Raw genomic sequence first — 17,183 nt, forward strand, 5'->3', positions numbered from 1 at the left:
ATCTCAATTAGGAATTCATCCATTCCAACAGCTGAGCACACTTGACAGCTCTTGACGTTTGCCACCATATCGTTGAGCTTGCCCAGACTCTGTCTCCTCCTGACTGATTGTCAGTGGTGCCACCATGCCGTAGTGTCATTTGTGTGAGAGCGAAATCTGTTAAAAAGGACGTGACGTAAATGCGACCCCGTCTGTCAAATACTTCTGCTTCTGTATACATATTTCATACTGCCTTGACTGATTTTACCAACTTCTCAACAGCAGGCGCCTAAAGACTACGGTGCCAATTACTAATGAGAACCACTGAAAGTTTTCTTCATTATTTTTTTCTTTTGCGAAAATTGACCTTAAGTGGTGCCAACTTTCACGGTTCGCAGGCGGCCCTTCTGTTGCTTTGATGCGGCTGTTAAAGCTCTCTTACTAATTTAAATAACAGAATAGCTATATAATGGTATTTACTTTCATGTCGCTGTGCTCAAGTACTCTAGTGGTTTCTATTCATTGCGGCTTGGGCCGCAAAAGAGTGGAGATGGGCGCGTTAAGAATTTCTTTTTAGCATAATTTTGCACTGTATAATGGGGCATATATGAAAAATCACTAGCTTTCTCATTCTTTTTCTATATCACTTATTCACTCATAAAGTTTGTCAAAGTTCGCCGTGAAAATTACTTAAATTGTCAGATAGATTAGGTGTAAAGTTGAGTAGTCATTCATTGCATTCCTACTCGCTCTTTCCATCTTGTTAATCCTACTCTTTCTCTCTCTGTCTACTACTCTCTCTTTCTACTTGGTTTCTTTAGCTGCATTTCTTACCAATCTCGCTCCATTGCTCGCCCTTTCTCTTACTACTCTCTCTATGTCTGTTTCTCTGATTCCTTCTTCCTTGCTGTGCTTACTCCCTTCTCGTTTCCCATCCCTCGCTCGCACTCTCTTTAAAGAAATGCTTCAGACTTAAGCAAACACGATATGCAACCAAGACTTGTCCAATTCTAGCCGCAAGGCAACATAACTCAATCTCATCCACATTCAGCTATGCAAAAGCATAGCATACTTTGCAGCGCAGCGCTGCTGGAGCCACATGCTCGGCATTCGGTTATACTGGTTTGGTCCCATAACATGGGGCATGTTTACTGACTGGGCTTTAGGGCGCTCACACACCGACGGGCACCCAATTGCTTATTAAAGTCAAATTATAACTTTGAGCAATCATTAGAGTACGCAAAGCGTTCCCAAAAAAGAAAGCAAAAAATGGCACTAAACTTAGTTACCCAGAATAACGTACGCATCGTACGTGTACGTGGCACAATATTAAAATGTCTTTTGTTCATGCATAATATTTAATGGCGCGTTATCTCAATTCTCTGCCTAGCTGACTGCACAAAAGTTAATCACATACGCAGCCTTCCCCTCTCCCATATGCCACCTCTGCTGGGACGTAGTTAAGTATTGATTTTGGCCAGATACATCTGTCGAGAGGAGTACGTACTCGAATTCACTCTCGTACCCGCACTCATATTCACACTCGAACTCACACTCGCACTTGCTATCTTTGCCTCGCTGGGCTAGCGGATTATAATACGAACATAATCCCAAATGAAAGCGAATGTCTTGAATTCCGCAAATTAAGGCAGCTCAGTGACAGAAGAAGCAGAAGGAACAGCAACAGCAACAGCAAGAGCAAGAGCAACAGCAGCTGCAACAACAACTATAACATTCGAAAACACAAAAACTTGGCATTTTCTTTGACTTTTTCGTTTTTCTTAACACTATCCTGCAGGAGTTCTTTGAGTGGGTATATTCTTACAAAACTTTTGTATGTGTTCAGAACGAGCTTAAAGAGTTTGCAAAAAGGGTTTATAAGGGAAAACAATAAATACATATCGAAAAATATGTTATGATATTATTATTATTATTATGATTATTTTGAAGTGAAGAAAGTTTAAAGAAATTGTATTATTTCATTAAGAAAATGTCTTAAATATCGACGCCATGCGAAAAGTATAATTATCCATATACAGCTTACGCATTTTAAAGAATATTCTTTTTATGTAACATTCACATTTTATATATAATTGAAAAGTACTCATATTATTCATTCTTATTCAAATTATTTGATTGGGTATCTCCGTAGCATGACAGTTGATATTTTTGTGAGCTTGACACTTATTTGTTTCTAGATTTTCTTTGCACTTTTCGTGCGTGTTTAAGTTAAGCTGGAAAAATGTTTGGCATAACTTTTGCTTTCTTGCTTTTTGTTGAATTCACGGCTGTCAAGGCGAACATTTTATTCTTTTATTTTAACTTTCAAAGGCTGGCGAGCAAAATTTGTCGTTTGTGCCTTTCCTTTGCTCTTGGCCTTGTTGTGTGGGCCTTGTCTTTGGCTTGGTCATGTTATCCACCCCGTCACTTTTTCTCTTTCTCTCTCTTTCTCTCTTTCTTTCTTTCACTTCACATTTACTGTAAATGAAGCTGTTCGTGGGCGACTGAGAACTGTAGACTGGCCATGTGTCATTCTGCCACATTTGTTGTCGTCATTGGCATCGTGGCAACAACATTTTTGGGATCGACAAGGGTTCAGACAGCACGGTCTCAATTTGCTTGGCTAATGCTTTATTTTACACTCGGCAACATAATCTACATTTAACGAAGCCATTTGCATTTTAAATGCTCATAAATTTACTGTATTTCTTGGCCCTAATAGATATCTCTAATTGGCAGTGCTCAGTGGGGTTCAGTTTCGTTTGAAAATTACGTAAACTTAGTGTGGTGTTTGTATTTTTTTTATTGTGCTGCTCAATGAACTGTGAAAACTTCAAAAGCATTTCGTTTTATAACTTGAAACTTTAATTTGTATAGTCACACTTTAAGCCAGGCTTGTAACCAAAGTTATTTTATCTTTTCTTTACAGGACAGCTGCTCATTTTCGGTACTTGCAACGTTCGCCAGGAAAATAGCTCCACATGTTGGGCAAATTCACATCAAACCATGTCCAGGTCTATCACCAATACTCTCGCACAGTGTCCGTAAAGAAGCCCGTAAAGGTATGTTGTTGTCAATGTGCTCGGATGTTTTTCTTTATGTTATTCTGTTGTTCTTGTCTTTGTCATTTTTGCATGCATATTTCATGGCTCCGTTTTGTTTGTGCTGATGCCTAAATAAACACAATTAGCATAACATGCATTACTTGATGCCCCAAGGGTTAAAATCCTATTAAAGACAGCAATCGTCATATTTCATTCAACGCGTTTCTTTTGTGTTCTAATATTCGTAATTGGGTGCCGGATTTTATTTTATTTTTTGTGTCCGTCTTTTCAGTTTATTTTGCATGTTTTTCTTGCATTTGTCATAATTAAATCTTGCGAAAATATAGGAAAGTATTTTTTTTAGAAATAACTATAACAATAATAATCCTTTTAATAATGCCTTACGGATAAATCGTTTTAAGTTGATATAACGCTTGGTTTGGGAACTAAATGAATTACGTCAGCTTACGAAAATGTGGCAAGTAACTTAAAGAGCACATGAAATCTAAGGTTAATTTTGTATTTTTTGCTTGGCTTTAATTCCTTTATTAATTGCACAAAAACGCTTGTTTTTAGTTGGTTAAAGACTTTTGTCAAGCTTTTGCACAAATGGTAATACCAGAGCACGCTTTGCACCCCTGCATGCCCAAATCAATATGCAACAATAAACTATAAACGTTGATAATTTACAAATATATACTTTTCTTTCTCGTTCCGCCCCACTCTTGCGCCCACCAATGCAACACAGGCTGCTTAGCCTGCAAGTTGTGATCATTATTTAAGACTCGAATTGTCCAGGATTATTCCCCACTCTCAACCGTCGGCCGTTTCTTCAGGTTCATCGTCAGCATAAGCACGTGGAGAGCACTCGAAGTGTGGTGCCGCTTCAAACGTTTCGCTCTCTTAAACTCTATCTATATCTGTGTATGTGTGTGTCTCTGTGCGTCCATAGCGGACTATGTTGAAACCGAAACGTTTGGCCAAACAGAAGCCCAAAGCGAAACCGGTAAGCAAAGTATTCAGTTAACCTCAAAATTGACCAACATTTTAAACAGCTCAACCAAATCCCAATATATAAAAAAAAACACTGTATTTTCCCCCCCTTTTCTATCAAAACTTTCTAGTAGTTCTCTAACTCTATCTCCCCAAATGATATGACGCATATATATTTAACATTATTTTTCGCTTAATTTTCCTGCTTCGTCCTTTAAGAAACTTGCTCTCTTCTAATTGCTACATTGACTGACTGCCAAACTGCTTTGTTGTGAAAGCAAAATAGAACAAAAAACCAAAAAAAATTGAAAAAACAAACAATGAAAACAAAATTAAGAAAGGGAATTGATTAACGTCAAATTACGTAATTGTTAAAAATTCTCGTTCTTTATTTTGTTTTCCTTTGTTTTATTTTAACGTTTCATATATTTGCTTTTTTCTTTTTCAATCTATGGTTGCCAAACTCTTTGCCACTGGCCTTGACAAACTTTTAACGATATAGTTTAGCATCAAGTGTTAAGTAGAGAACTATTTGCAATTTAATAAGTAGTTTAGTTTATTTCGTAGTAATTGGCTGCCTGCCTTTAATAGCAAATTGTTTAGTAGTTTGAATTTACAATAAGTCAACTAAAAGTACTTCAAAATCGACAGTGCACTAAATGGTAAGCCTAAAAGTATGCTAACAATGTTAAAAAATGTGTGTGGGTGTTCTCTCTTTACAGCCGTGACGTCACTGCAAAATTTGAGTAATTGTCAGCCAAAGTTCAAGTTACTAAAAGTTGCGGCAGCTGCAGAAAATGCTCATAATATAAACATTATTTTATTCTATTCTGTCGTCTCTGTGTTTTTATGGTGTGTTTTACAAGTTTACAGAGTCGAAAGTTTTTTAATGAAGTTTGTTTTTCCGCTCGGCGATCGCTAAGAGAATAAGGAGAGAGACAAATCAGGCTTTTTTGAGCGCCTAAGCGCTCACCGCTCTCAGGCTTATCAGCTCTCGTTTGAGTTTTATTTTATCTCCCTTGTCGCTCGCTCGATTGCTTGCCATTCGATTTTCTATGTATGCTAGAACAAGTGAGTAAGTTTATAGTGTGTGCGAGTGTGTGTGTGTATATTGTTATTGGCGTTATTTAATTGACACAGTTTGAGAGCTTTGAAAGTGAACTTACTCAGTGTGTGACGCGACTTTGAAGGCGCCATGTGAGCGGCATAGTGTGAAGCGCGTGAATTACATTTTTCTTTTGTTTCTTCCATTAATAGTATTGCTTTTTTTTGTTTTGTTATACGATTCGTTTGACTTGATGTTTGTGTTGAGTGCACTAAAAAACAAGATATTTATCCTGCGACAACATCATTGCCATGTATTTTGAGACAAAGTGGGTGTTTGTAAGTAAAAGGAAACTATCTTTTAGAATCTTATTAATTAATTAAAGCGGTAAATGCATTTAATTAACTTGTTCGATTACAGTTTAAGTTGATTCGAGTTCAAGCAAAATACTGCTTTGAATTTTTTGTTGTTGTTGTTGTTGTTATTGTGGCGTAGTAAAATCAGCAGCTGTTTACTGCGCTCTCCCACATTCAATCACTCACTCAGCAGCACTCTCTGTATTTGTTTAGCGAGCATGTGTTAATTGTGTGCGACGCTCTCTTTTTGCGGTGCTCTCTTTGGTAGACTTTAGGTAAAAGTTTTAAAGCTGACGTGCGATCCAGCAGTTGAGCGCACGTCAATTTGGTGAGTGGTTGGTTGGGTTGGCTGCTGCACTTCATCAACTGCGCACAGCTTCTGTTTCAATTTTCCACTTTAACGAGTTAGAAAGAAATCGACAGCAGGTGAATCAGCAACAACATTACATGAGGTTTGTGCTCTTGCTGTTGTTGTGAGAAGGGGGAGGGTGGGTTGTTGCGGCTATGAGAACAAGTCGCTGTGAAAAAGTTGAGGTTTACCTTTATGCACGAAGTAAGGCGTTTGATGTGGATATTAAGTGGAGTTTATGTTGTTGCGCAACTTTTATTGAGTTGCCACGTTGCCATGTTGCCATGTTGCCAGCTTGCCAGTTCAATAGAAAACTATGCAACTACGTAAATGTATGCAGAGCAGGAAGACATTCCACCCAAACGCCCCACTGTTGCCAGGCAACTGCGAACGAAGCTGACAAATTGGTTGCTGGTTTGCAAGGAAGTTGGCAGTTATTGCTGCTCCTTACATATATACATAAATATAGATATATATTTCTGTCTGTATGAGTAACAGCTGTTATGGTTTAGATACTCAAATCTCGTTCTCCTTAAGCTCTGAATATCCTTATTTTTATGATGTACATTGTTTGGGTTTCATTTAATTCTTTTTTACCTGTTTCGGGGTCATAAGAAATGTTGAATGCTTTGCATGTTTCTTGCACAACAACTTTTTATGCAACCGAGCAACAGTAATATTTGCTGACAAGTGCACAGGATGACCAATTTAATTGGATGCACACAATTATATAAGCAGCCACATTCGCATCTCTACAAGCCTTCAATTGAACGTTGCACAATTCCAGAAATGCCAAATATTGAGGCACGTGGCAACAACGGTTCTAATTGCTTTTGGCAATTTCCGGTAACGAACCGCACAATGCACAATTCCAATTGGCAGCACACATAATTTCTTTGAATTCATCCCACCCACTGACATGCTTACTACTGTAAATAACTGACTGAACTGTCAATTAACACAGATGTCACTGCAAATGCATTTTCCCCATAATTAAGCGAATCATGAAAATATGATATCTTTAAAGAAACGATGCGTAAATAGTTTGAATTGTTCTTTAGTTTGTGTTATTATTGCTTAAGCCCACTTAGATGTGGTTGCCACACTGATGTCTCGGGAGATGCACATTAAATCTTGAAAGTTTCCCGTTTGACGGTCAGTTTTGTTGGTCGTATTTCAAAGAAATTCTTCTGATGGTCAGTTTTCTTCTTGGCCATATACGTTCATCAAGATGGCAGCAAGTGCGGTTAGCGGCGAAATATATACAAACCTCAAATACCCTGTGAATATCAGTTGTGTGGGGTATATACGCAACAGGTAAACTTTTAGATGTTGGGAGCATTGAAGTTGATTTAGTTTTGATATTTGCTAAATGTATAATATTTGTTAGATTACTTCTATTTTCATTTCACTGAAATATATTTACATGAATGTATATGTAGAACAAATATGCATTGACAATTTTCGAGTTATTTTGTAAAATATCGTTTAATTTGTTGCCATTAATGTTTAGATATTTACGTACATATTTATTTATTTATGTTACTCACTCGATGTCAGTGAATAGAGTGTGCAACTGGATTTAATTATACTATATTTCCCTTTATATTTGTATTGTTTTTTGATTGCTTACATTTTGTTGTAGTTTAAAATCAATATTGTAGAGGTAATCACATTGTTGATAAAGTTTAGCGCACAATTTTCCAATTTATTATTTTTTTTAATTTAAATTGCTTATTAAAAGGTTTATCTACATGACTGGTGAATGTATCTTTGTAACATAAATGAATTTATAACGCACAATAGAATTGACAAAATTATATGGAACTATAAATATAGATTTAGTGGGAATTCGTGAAGTTAATTTGTTTGCAAATTTTGTGGTATTTTTGGTAGCGCAGCTGTCTGTGCAGCACGGTTGCAACTTGGGGTCTAACCATCATCATTGTCATATCAGTTGGTTACCTTGCGGCTGCCCCAAATTTGTTTTGTGTGTTCTGTGCTTGTGGGCAAGAGTGAAATAGTAAAGGAGCCAGCATTTAAAAGGGTCGTAAAGAGGTGGGGTGTTGCAACACTTGTAACTGTAACTGTGCATAGCACTCAGCACTTAGACAAACCCATAGTCACATTCCAGCTGTGGTAATCAAATGTAAGCTAGTTGACAGTGGGCGGTTTTTAGAGGGGTAACTGGGTGGGGCACACCCATTCCATTTTAGCATTGAGTACCAGCACATGAAACATGTGCCGTACGACAAATATTCCGTGTGTGTGAGTTGTGATTGTCTATGTGTGTATGAATTTGTGTGTGTGTGTGTGTGTGTGTGTGTGTGAGCATATGTGGTTGTTTGTTCGTACTTTTGCGTTTGTTTTCGCAGCTAAGCTTGGTTGAGGGTCGACTTTTGTTCAAAAATTGTATACTCTATGGTCTGTGAAAATTGTGGTTAATGGGTATTAAAAACTATGTTCTATATTATTGTAAGTGTATATCCACACATAAATGTGTATAAAATATAAATTTAATTAGGAGCTGTATACACTGATTGGTATGCTAAGATTCTCTGAAAATATAATTGTGTAGTGCATACTTTTAGGCTGACCAATTGGCTGACTTTAAGTATTTTGTATGTAATAATGACAATTGCTCAAATGCTTAGTACAATTTTTATATATATTGCCTAAACTATTAAATATTTATCGTTAATATATCTTTAATAGATTTGCTTAACAACATATAATTTATTTAAATTTAAATTTAATAAACGAGTCGCAAATACAGCTCCTCCGGCAAAGTGGTCTGGTAGTAAGTCGGTCAAACCAAATGCGTCAGCCCCGCCCCCTGATATCGAAAATAATATTACTAACAATAATAATAAAGTAATAATAATGCTAGCCGAGCAGTTTCTAGTTGACTCTTGAACTATAAATAAAATGCTCTCAACTAATTAAAACACAATAATATTTTTCTTCTATTTACCAATTTGCTTTTGCACCACACAACACACTCAACTCGAAAAATACATAATAATTCTATCTAAAACACATACACCACAACACGTATGCTTTATAATCTATGCTGATTTTAATGCAATATGTATTATCTGATAACCCCCCGTCTCCCACATACGCAAATTGGTTGCAAACAACAATTATACTGACTTACTACCGTATTAATTTCTTATCATCTTATATTTTTTCACTTTTATTTCTACCCAAAAACATATGCTAAATATAAACACGAAATTATTGTTCACCTGTGCGCCAATGCACCTTCTGTGTGTGTGTTTGTGTGTGTGTGTGTGTGTGTGTGCGTGTGTGTGCAACACAAATAAAACTGCACACAAAAATGATTTTGAAACCACACGCAATACAACAATATCATTACATGACAAACATGTCGTGTTGTCTACGCATCACTTAAAAAAAAATATATATATATATTTAATAATTTATATATTAAATACAACACTCACACGACATATTTGTTGTATTTGACATGTGAATAAATTATACATAAATCTCATAAAATGTCAAAAAAAAAAACACACACACACATTAAAGATACCATGGGGACTGAAAAAAATCTGTTGGGGTCTGATAAATATAACTGTACCCAGGGTAAGCAATATAAACATTTCAATTTGAATTCAAATTCAATTCTGATTTGTCAGTTTTAGCAACTATTTCATTGTTTTATGTTGTTGTTCGTTACACTTGTTGTTTTTTATGATTATCGTTTAAACATTTACACCTGTTTTTGTTTTTTATTGTACTTCTCGCATATTAGTCATAATTTTGTATTTTCTGTTAATTGTTTTTACAAATTTTGTTGTATTTTTGATTGTTTTGAATGCAGGTTTGTAAAATTATGCATTTTGTAGCTCTAGTTTTATTGGTGTTGAGTGAATGCTGTTTAAGTACCTTTTTTTGATGGCTCTCTATTATCTATTAAATACATTCTAAAGAAATAAAATGATAAGTTAAGTTATGTACAATTTACTACAAAAAAAACTGTATTCTAGAAAAGGCATTCATTTGTAATTCCCATTAAAGCTACCATAAAATATATTTCTTAGTTTTAATTACTTGAAAAAACGTTATTAATTAAATGATTTACCTAAGCATTTAGTAAAAAATCGTAATATTCAGCAAGAGTAGATTAGGCAAATTCGATGTATAAAAAAACAAAATCAAATTAAATGAAAATGATTCATACTATGCTAAACAAACCCATTTCTAGTTTACAATTGCAAGTAATTAATTTACAAAGTAAATTCACTTGAATAACATTTAATTACAATGATATAACAATGTGTTGTTCATAATTGAGTGCTCAGCATTAAGTGAAGCTCCTCTCAGACTGCCTCCCAGTTTAGCTCCCTCTGCTGACCAGTTGCACATAGTGCCTGTAGCTCATTGATTGCCTAATCAATTATGCTTAGGACTATAAAATGCCCAAGTGACACAACAAGCAACTAATTAATTAATAATTGCATTCTGATGCAGACACGCATTCACATTGACAGACTCATTAATTAAATGCATTTTGCTGGCATTTTGTGCAGCTGAGCTCTGGGTAAATCTCCAGTTAGCCTGGTTAAAATTTAAACTGCAGCAAATATTAATTTGAAACGGGTCAGGTAAAGTCATTAAGCGAGATCTGTCGACTCGAAAACCCACCCACACGCAGACTCACCAGCCAAATTGATTTGCTGCACTCGAATGCATCGCATATACACAGCGCCAAACACCAGGGAACCACAACAGATTGCCGTGGAGCTAAAAAAAAAATGGTTCCTTTTAAGCCAGCACACTGATAACTATTGTGTATGTGTTTTCAGCACTGAAAATGTGTTTTCAGCACTGAAAATCTCTCCTGGCTTGCTAAAGCAAACAAACTCTTTTTTCTGTACATGTGAAAGTTTGAGTAAAATCTGCCAACGTGCTTTGGCTTCAACTGAAGATGACAGCCTGTTAAAAAAGTTATTAAAAAAAAATAATAAAAATTCTTTGAGAATGACCTGCATTAAAAAGTGACAAGCAAGTGATAAAAAAAAAATAATTAAAAAAAAACCTGACTACACTTTAATTGAATAAGATTTTAATAATATATATTTAGTATTTTTTATCGCATACTCCTCAACCAACTTATTTATAGGAGAAGGCTACACATACGTATACTATATAGTAAATATGTAAAGGCATATATTTAAACCCTTTGAAAATTAGTGTCTAGTTATATAATAATTACATTTCTAGACTATTAGCGAGTGGTGAAATTCGCACATATTGGTCAACTATTTTTAGAAGTGTAACGACTATGGCTTATCTAATTTGAGCGCTGCTGGGCTTGTTGTGGCCTCAACCACAAGTACAAAAACCACAAAGTGCATACTCTTTCTCTCTCGCTCGCTCTCTCACTCGCTCTCTCACTTGCTCTCTCAACTGGCTCGCTCGCTGGCTCGCCGTGCAAATAGTAAAATTGTAAATAACTCCGGCTTTATCAAGCGACGGCGCTACTCATTCGCCTGTCCCGTTAGTTCCAGCATCAGTTCATAGCATCAGGTGCGTGCCAGTAGAGATTCACTTGCTGCGTTGTCGACAACAGCAGCAGCAAAACGCAGCAGCAATCCATAATTAGCGTGTGTTAGTGAAAAGAAAACAAAAAAAACTATCAAATCACAACAAAACAAAAACAGTCAAAAAAACAGATTGAAAAATAGAAAATAGACGCGATAAATTTCGTGTGCATTCACATAATTTTCATAATGGTGGTTATCGATTCACCGCACGCGGCGAACAAATATTTGCGTCGCATCTCGCGAGATTTCTCGACTGTGCGTCGCTTCAGCAATACACCGCCAGCCATCACCATAACAGCGCCCCAAACCGTCCCCCCATCCACACCAGTTTTAGGTGAGGATTTGCCAAGCACGCCGCGTGGCATTCGCAAACGGCAGCGAATGCGTAAACGTTCTTCCGTCTCGTCGACGCTATCGAAAGTTTTGATACTCAACGTACGTGATTTGCTCAAAGCGCAGGCAAACAACGAATCAGCTGGAGAGGTACTTGGACATAGAACTAGGCAAACGTCGCCCACCAACCACCAACCACTACCCCTCTGCCACTAACTGGCACTAATCACAGCGAGAGTTAGCAAGCGATTTGCCCCTCTTTTTTTTTATGGGCAACTGTTGCATTTGTTACAACTTTGAGTGAGCGCCTGAGTTTGTGTGTTTGAGCTTGAGAGACTGTGAATAGTTTGTGCAAGTTTTTCGATTTGATTTTCTTTTTTGTTTGTTGTGCTTTGTAACTACTTTGCATGGTTGTGCTATCAGCTCTTAACTGCAGTTGCAAAAAGTTTGAATTTAATATGCCAATAGCAATATGTCTTGGCATGCCATTAGACATCTACTATCGTATTTATTGAACTCCTTATGAGGTTGTGTCTGTCTGTGTTACAAACACAATTTTGGTGTCTGGAAGACTTTAGTGAATAGTAGTAAAGAAGTATGTGCCTATTATTCCTTTAGGGAAGAAGTGAGCCAAGTATATTCCATTAGTGAAAGAAATTGGAGAAATTTTAACCACATTGAAATACATCAATATAAATTTCAAGTACTTTAGAAAAGTTTTAGATGATTTTTAGACTTGGTATATTTGTTTAAAAATGCTTTCGAATACAGTTTAAAAGTATTTGCTGTGCAAGTGATGTGATTTAATAATTTATTGATTTATAACAAAAGATAATTATTTTTCTAAGCTTACATTTGAGAGATACATTTGCTAAATTTTGTAATTTAATTAATATAAATTTAACATGTGTAACTATAAATATATATATGAAATAAGCAATAAATGTAGTTGTTATTGTTATATGGTTGAATTTCTTTATTGATTTTGTTATTTATATGTATGTTGAGTTAATAATTATGCTAAATGTTGTGTAGCTGTTTGATGGAATTTTGTCTTACTGAGCACTTGGATCATATACACTTTAATTTATTTGTGTATATAAATTGATTCTTAAAGCACTATTAAACAATTACAACAGCAATTCAGAAACCAAATATAGAATTCACTCTCAAAATGGCGAAATTAATTTAACTCTCTGCCTATGTATATAAAAATATCTATTTTTATTTTGGATAATTCTAGCTGTACTTTAAGTTTATGATAAATGCAGATTATGCGACTAAAAACAAAAATAAATTGTTTTTAATTTTCTTTGGCATACAACTAATAAGATTTTCATATTTTGTTAACTTTTCTTTTGTCTGTTGTCCAATAATTGTTTAGCATCAGCCGCGCAGCTGGATCGAGACCAATTTTCAGAAACGCGAGTGCATCAAATTCATACCATGCCCAAAGGACGATACAAAGTAAGTGCCTGCTCCCTCTCAAACTCAATTGCAATTCATTTACTAATTAACCCAGTGAAGTGCATCTGATGTGTAAAAGACCCCAACTCTCCTACCCACTTTGAGCTCAAAGTTTTGACCCAGTTTTGCGTATCAAGAACCCGTTTGATGCATAGAGGCGCAATTTATTTGCCCTAGTTTTCTGGATACTGGCTGGCGCTTTATGTATTTAGTTTCATTTTTGGCGTTGGCATTTTATTGTTTATTATTATTATGGCTGGCAGGCAGAGAACACCTTTCCCTGCTCTCTTTCTTCCTTCTGCTCCGTCCAGATGTGATCTCTAACCAATCGAGATAAATGAGTTATAAACTTGCCAGCCTGACGTCTCTGCCACTTCCTCCTCATCTTTGGCCTGACTTGGCTTATTTGGGTGAAAGTTTCTCAGTTACGTATTGCATTATACTAAGTACAGTTTATGACGGCTTTATGGCTTTGACTCGACGCGTTGCGACGCCAAGTGAAGCGACGCTGACGTTCTTATCAGTATTTTTGCTGTTGTCCAAATATTTGATTTCGCTTAGCAGCGCTTTTAACCCACAACCATAAACATTTGCCTGGCAGCTGTGTTTGGGCTAACATTGCATCTATTTCATTGTTGTGGCTTGACAAATTCTTGTGGATGTTAACAATGGTTAGACGCCCACACAACACAATGCCAACAATTATCCCTCACCCTGTCCTGACAAAATAAATTGCTTTATTTACACATGCTCGTTCCTAAGTGGTGGTTGTGTGTGTGTGTGTGTGTTCCACATTATTCATGGCTTAGCGTGCCTCAAATAGCTTGATTGGTGGGCTAACAGCACGTGTTGCATGTGCCACACACAAATTGCAGATTTATTTAATTTGTATACCCGTACTACTTGGGCTATAATGGGTATATTTGTTTATTTCTTTAATACGCTAAATTAAAAAATAAATTTGATCGACATCAAAATAAATTTCCACAAAGTATGTAACTAGATATAAAATTTGTTGCGAAAAGAGCATAAATTGTCAGGAATGGCAGCCATTTGAATTAATTATTTGGTGGTTATTTTCACATAATCGAGTATGCAGGAAATTTATAAAATGTTCAGAGAAAGTTAATATTTGCATTTTTGCCAGACAATAGTGTCAATGTAGGCTATATAAAAATAATTTATGTTAATACACTGCCACAACTATGTAGATTATAAAAATAAACGATTTAAACACTTTAATTTGATTTGAAGTGTTGCAGAAAAGGTTATTTTAAGTATGCAACAGCGCTAATCAGTCTTTTTACTGATTGAACCCCAGCTAAGCATGGGTATATTCGTGGCAACACTAATCTTAATAGAATTAGGACTTGAAATGCGATTGATTTATTCATTGGCCATTTGTTGCTGACTGATGCATATGCGTGGCTTGTGTTAGTTAGCTGTAATTGAAATGTATAATTTAGTAGTGCCAAAAGTTGTGAGCAACTGCCAAGAATGGCCCTCAGAGCTAGGCAACTGACAAGCAGCTAGCAGGCTGTCTCTGCAAAATTCTATTGTTACAACTAACACACACATACACGTGGTACACACACATACACGTGGTACACACACATACACGTGGTACACACACATACACGTTGTACACACATGCAAACAAATGTGACAGCTGAATGAGTAAGCAAGCAGAACAGCAACAGATACACCAACTCAAGCAGCTATCAAGAACAAGGCCGACCAGAACAAGCTCACACAAAAGAGTCGCACATGCATAAATAACGGTTTATTTTACACGTGAGACCCGTAATGTGCGTGGGCATGGCACGTGAATATTGGTGTGTATGTGTGTGTGGGTGTGAGTTGCCGCGTGTTTGCCAAATGTCATTTATACAAACGCGCATTGACAATATCATCAACAATTTCCCCTTCCTCGTCTGAATTAATTTGCCAGCAATATGTTTTGGCCATATCCGATGCATCCGGTTTGTCGTTTCGTAATTAATATGCCTTGCAACAACCATAACACTTGCAACTTTTGACAGATGCTGCTGCGGCCAGGCACAGATCACACATCAGACGATAGCCGGCATCGAGAGCGGTTCGCCCGGCGATTTGTGGCTGCCCACGAAACACACCCGGCCCCAGCCCACCGACGCATATGGCACCATTGAGTTTCAGGGCGGGGCTCATCCCACCAAGGCGCAGGTGAGTTTATTAGACATAAGGCTTGTTGTGGCACGTGGTCGGTGCCACATGTCAAATAGCTCTTTGTTTGAGTGCCTGCGAGTCTCAGCAGTCGCTCGACATTTGCCAATAACTTTTCGACTAATACTGACTCACATCTGGTTTTTGTGTGCGTTGTGTGTTGTGTATGTAGTATGTGCGCCTGTCATTCGATACGCGACCTGAGCTGCTGGTGCAGCTATTCACCAAGGAATGGAATCTGGAATTGCCAAAACTTTTGATCACCGTGCAAGGAGGCAAAGCCAACTTTGATTTACAGGCCAAACTAAAAAAGGTAAGCGAAGCAAAACTTTCTTTAGCGTACTTCTGTATCTCTCGCCCGCAAGTGTCGTCTTTCACACGCTAATTGAATGGCTTTTGGCCACGGATTTGGCTATGGCTTGGCTTTGAATTTGGCATATTTTGGCAACTGAATTTCCTTATTTCTCGCTCTCGCAGGAAATACGCAAGGGACTGTTGAAGGCGGCTAAGACGACAGGTGCTTGGATATTCACTGGTGGCACCAACACTGGTGAGTTTAGTTTCACTTTAACGACAGACTCCACCGTTCTTTATGCTCGGCTATTAAAGAAAAGTTGAAAACAAGTCCAAACTTAAATAACTTTAACAAAACCAAGCAAAGTATAATGAAACGCTATGACCCAAAAGAGCAACACAACAGCCAGTTGAAAATTAAATAAATAAAAATCCCATGCGGAAATCGTGCATCCAAGTGATTGCACACACTTCTCTAACAAATGACGGGCTCCGACACATTGCAGTACACTGACCATGGAGTTGCTTGGAGCCTGGACTCCGCATGGAACTTGCTTGTCTCACAAAAATTCGCGAGCAGAGAACAAAGTTTATACAAAATCCAATATTAAATGATACATTTTTCATGCATTAAATTTGAACATTTTTATCATATCTTCACTTTCCGCAGTCAACTATTATTGCAACTATTTTTCTGATAAACTTGACTAGGAACTTTGGTTTTAAACCTATTTCAAGCAGCAAAAAAAAATGCTTCAGTAGAATATCTAAAAACTTTCAACTTGTAGTGATTAGTTACAAAATAATAATAATCAGTTCTTTTGAGCTTACTCATTTTTTAATTTTTTATAAATAATTACAAGCGTTGTTTCTTTCTGCATTATTTTTGTTAGGGTATTATGAATGTGATGTGGCATACATATTGTTTTTTATAGTCCTTTTTGTCGTCTCTCTTTTGTGTTGAAGATGTTATTAAATTTTGGACGCTCTGCTTCATTCTCAACATCCCAATGAACATACCAGCACTGACATATTTATACATCTATATATATATATATATATATATATATGTATATAGAAGAAAACTAAAGTAAAGTTGAAAGTTAAGGTACTCCAAAAGAGAAAGAAAAAACAAGAAAAGGAAACGCTGAAAAACTTATTTATTTTGAACATTGTTGTTGTTATTGTTCCGCCCATTGTCTATTTACAGGCGTCACCAAGCAAGTGGGAGACGCCCTACTCCTGGAGGGGCAACAACGCACCGGACGTGTGGTCAGCATCGGCATTGCGCCCTGGGGCATTGTAGAGCGCAATCATGAGCTGTTGGGCCACAATCGTGAGGTGCCCTGTCACAGTATTAGTTCGCCGAGGTGAGTGTACAGCTTTTAATGCATATTTGATAAGGCCACAAGACTCGTAAAAGTTGTTTCAGCTTAGCATGTCGCACCTGTTACACCTGGTTTTATTGATTGGAGCACAAACGCTTGACACATACCTTAATTCCCATAATAAGCTAGCTATTTGTCCCATTTCATTTGA

At 36.8% G+C, this 17,183-nt stretch overlaps 1 protein-coding gene across 7 annotated transcripts in view; it reads left to right on the forward strand.

Annotated features, from left to right (window-relative positions):
- Positions 1-17,183, forward strand: part of LOC6560747 (transient receptor potential cation channel trpm) — a 56,731-nt gene that overhangs the window by 17,783 nt on the left and 21,765 nt on the right. For 2 of the 7 annotated variants that reach the window (XM_043216001.1, XM_032734667.1), the window contains exons 1-6: positions 11,517-11,828; positions 13,063-13,145; positions 15,188-15,350; positions 15,523-15,663; positions 15,828-15,900; positions 16,855-17,014. In XM_043216001.1, coding sequence (XP_043071936.1) covers positions 11,532-11,828; positions 13,063-13,145; positions 15,188-15,350; positions 15,523-15,663; positions 15,828-15,900; positions 16,855-17,014 — 917 coding nt within the window. In that variant the 5' untranslated portion in view covers positions 11,517-11,531. Of the gene's footprint in view, positions 1-2,908; positions 3,042-3,771; positions 4,030-5,277; positions 5,400-9,324; positions 9,382-11,516; positions 11,829-13,062; positions 13,146-15,187; positions 15,351-15,522; positions 15,664-15,827; positions 15,901-16,854; positions 17,015-17,183 lie in introns of those variants that run through there. The other 5 variants (XM_032734668.1, XM_032734670.1, XM_032734669.1 and 2 more) reach the window with 5 other exon arrangements.

Source organism: Drosophila grimshawi, unplaced genomic scaffold, assembly GCF_018153295.1.
Source record: "Drosophila grimshawi isolate 15287-2541.00 unplaced genomic scaffold, ASM1815329v1 contig_1367, whole genome shotgun sequence".
Classification (NCBI taxonomy): Eukaryota; Metazoa; Arthropoda; class Insecta; order Diptera; family Drosophilidae; genus Drosophila; species Drosophila grimshawi.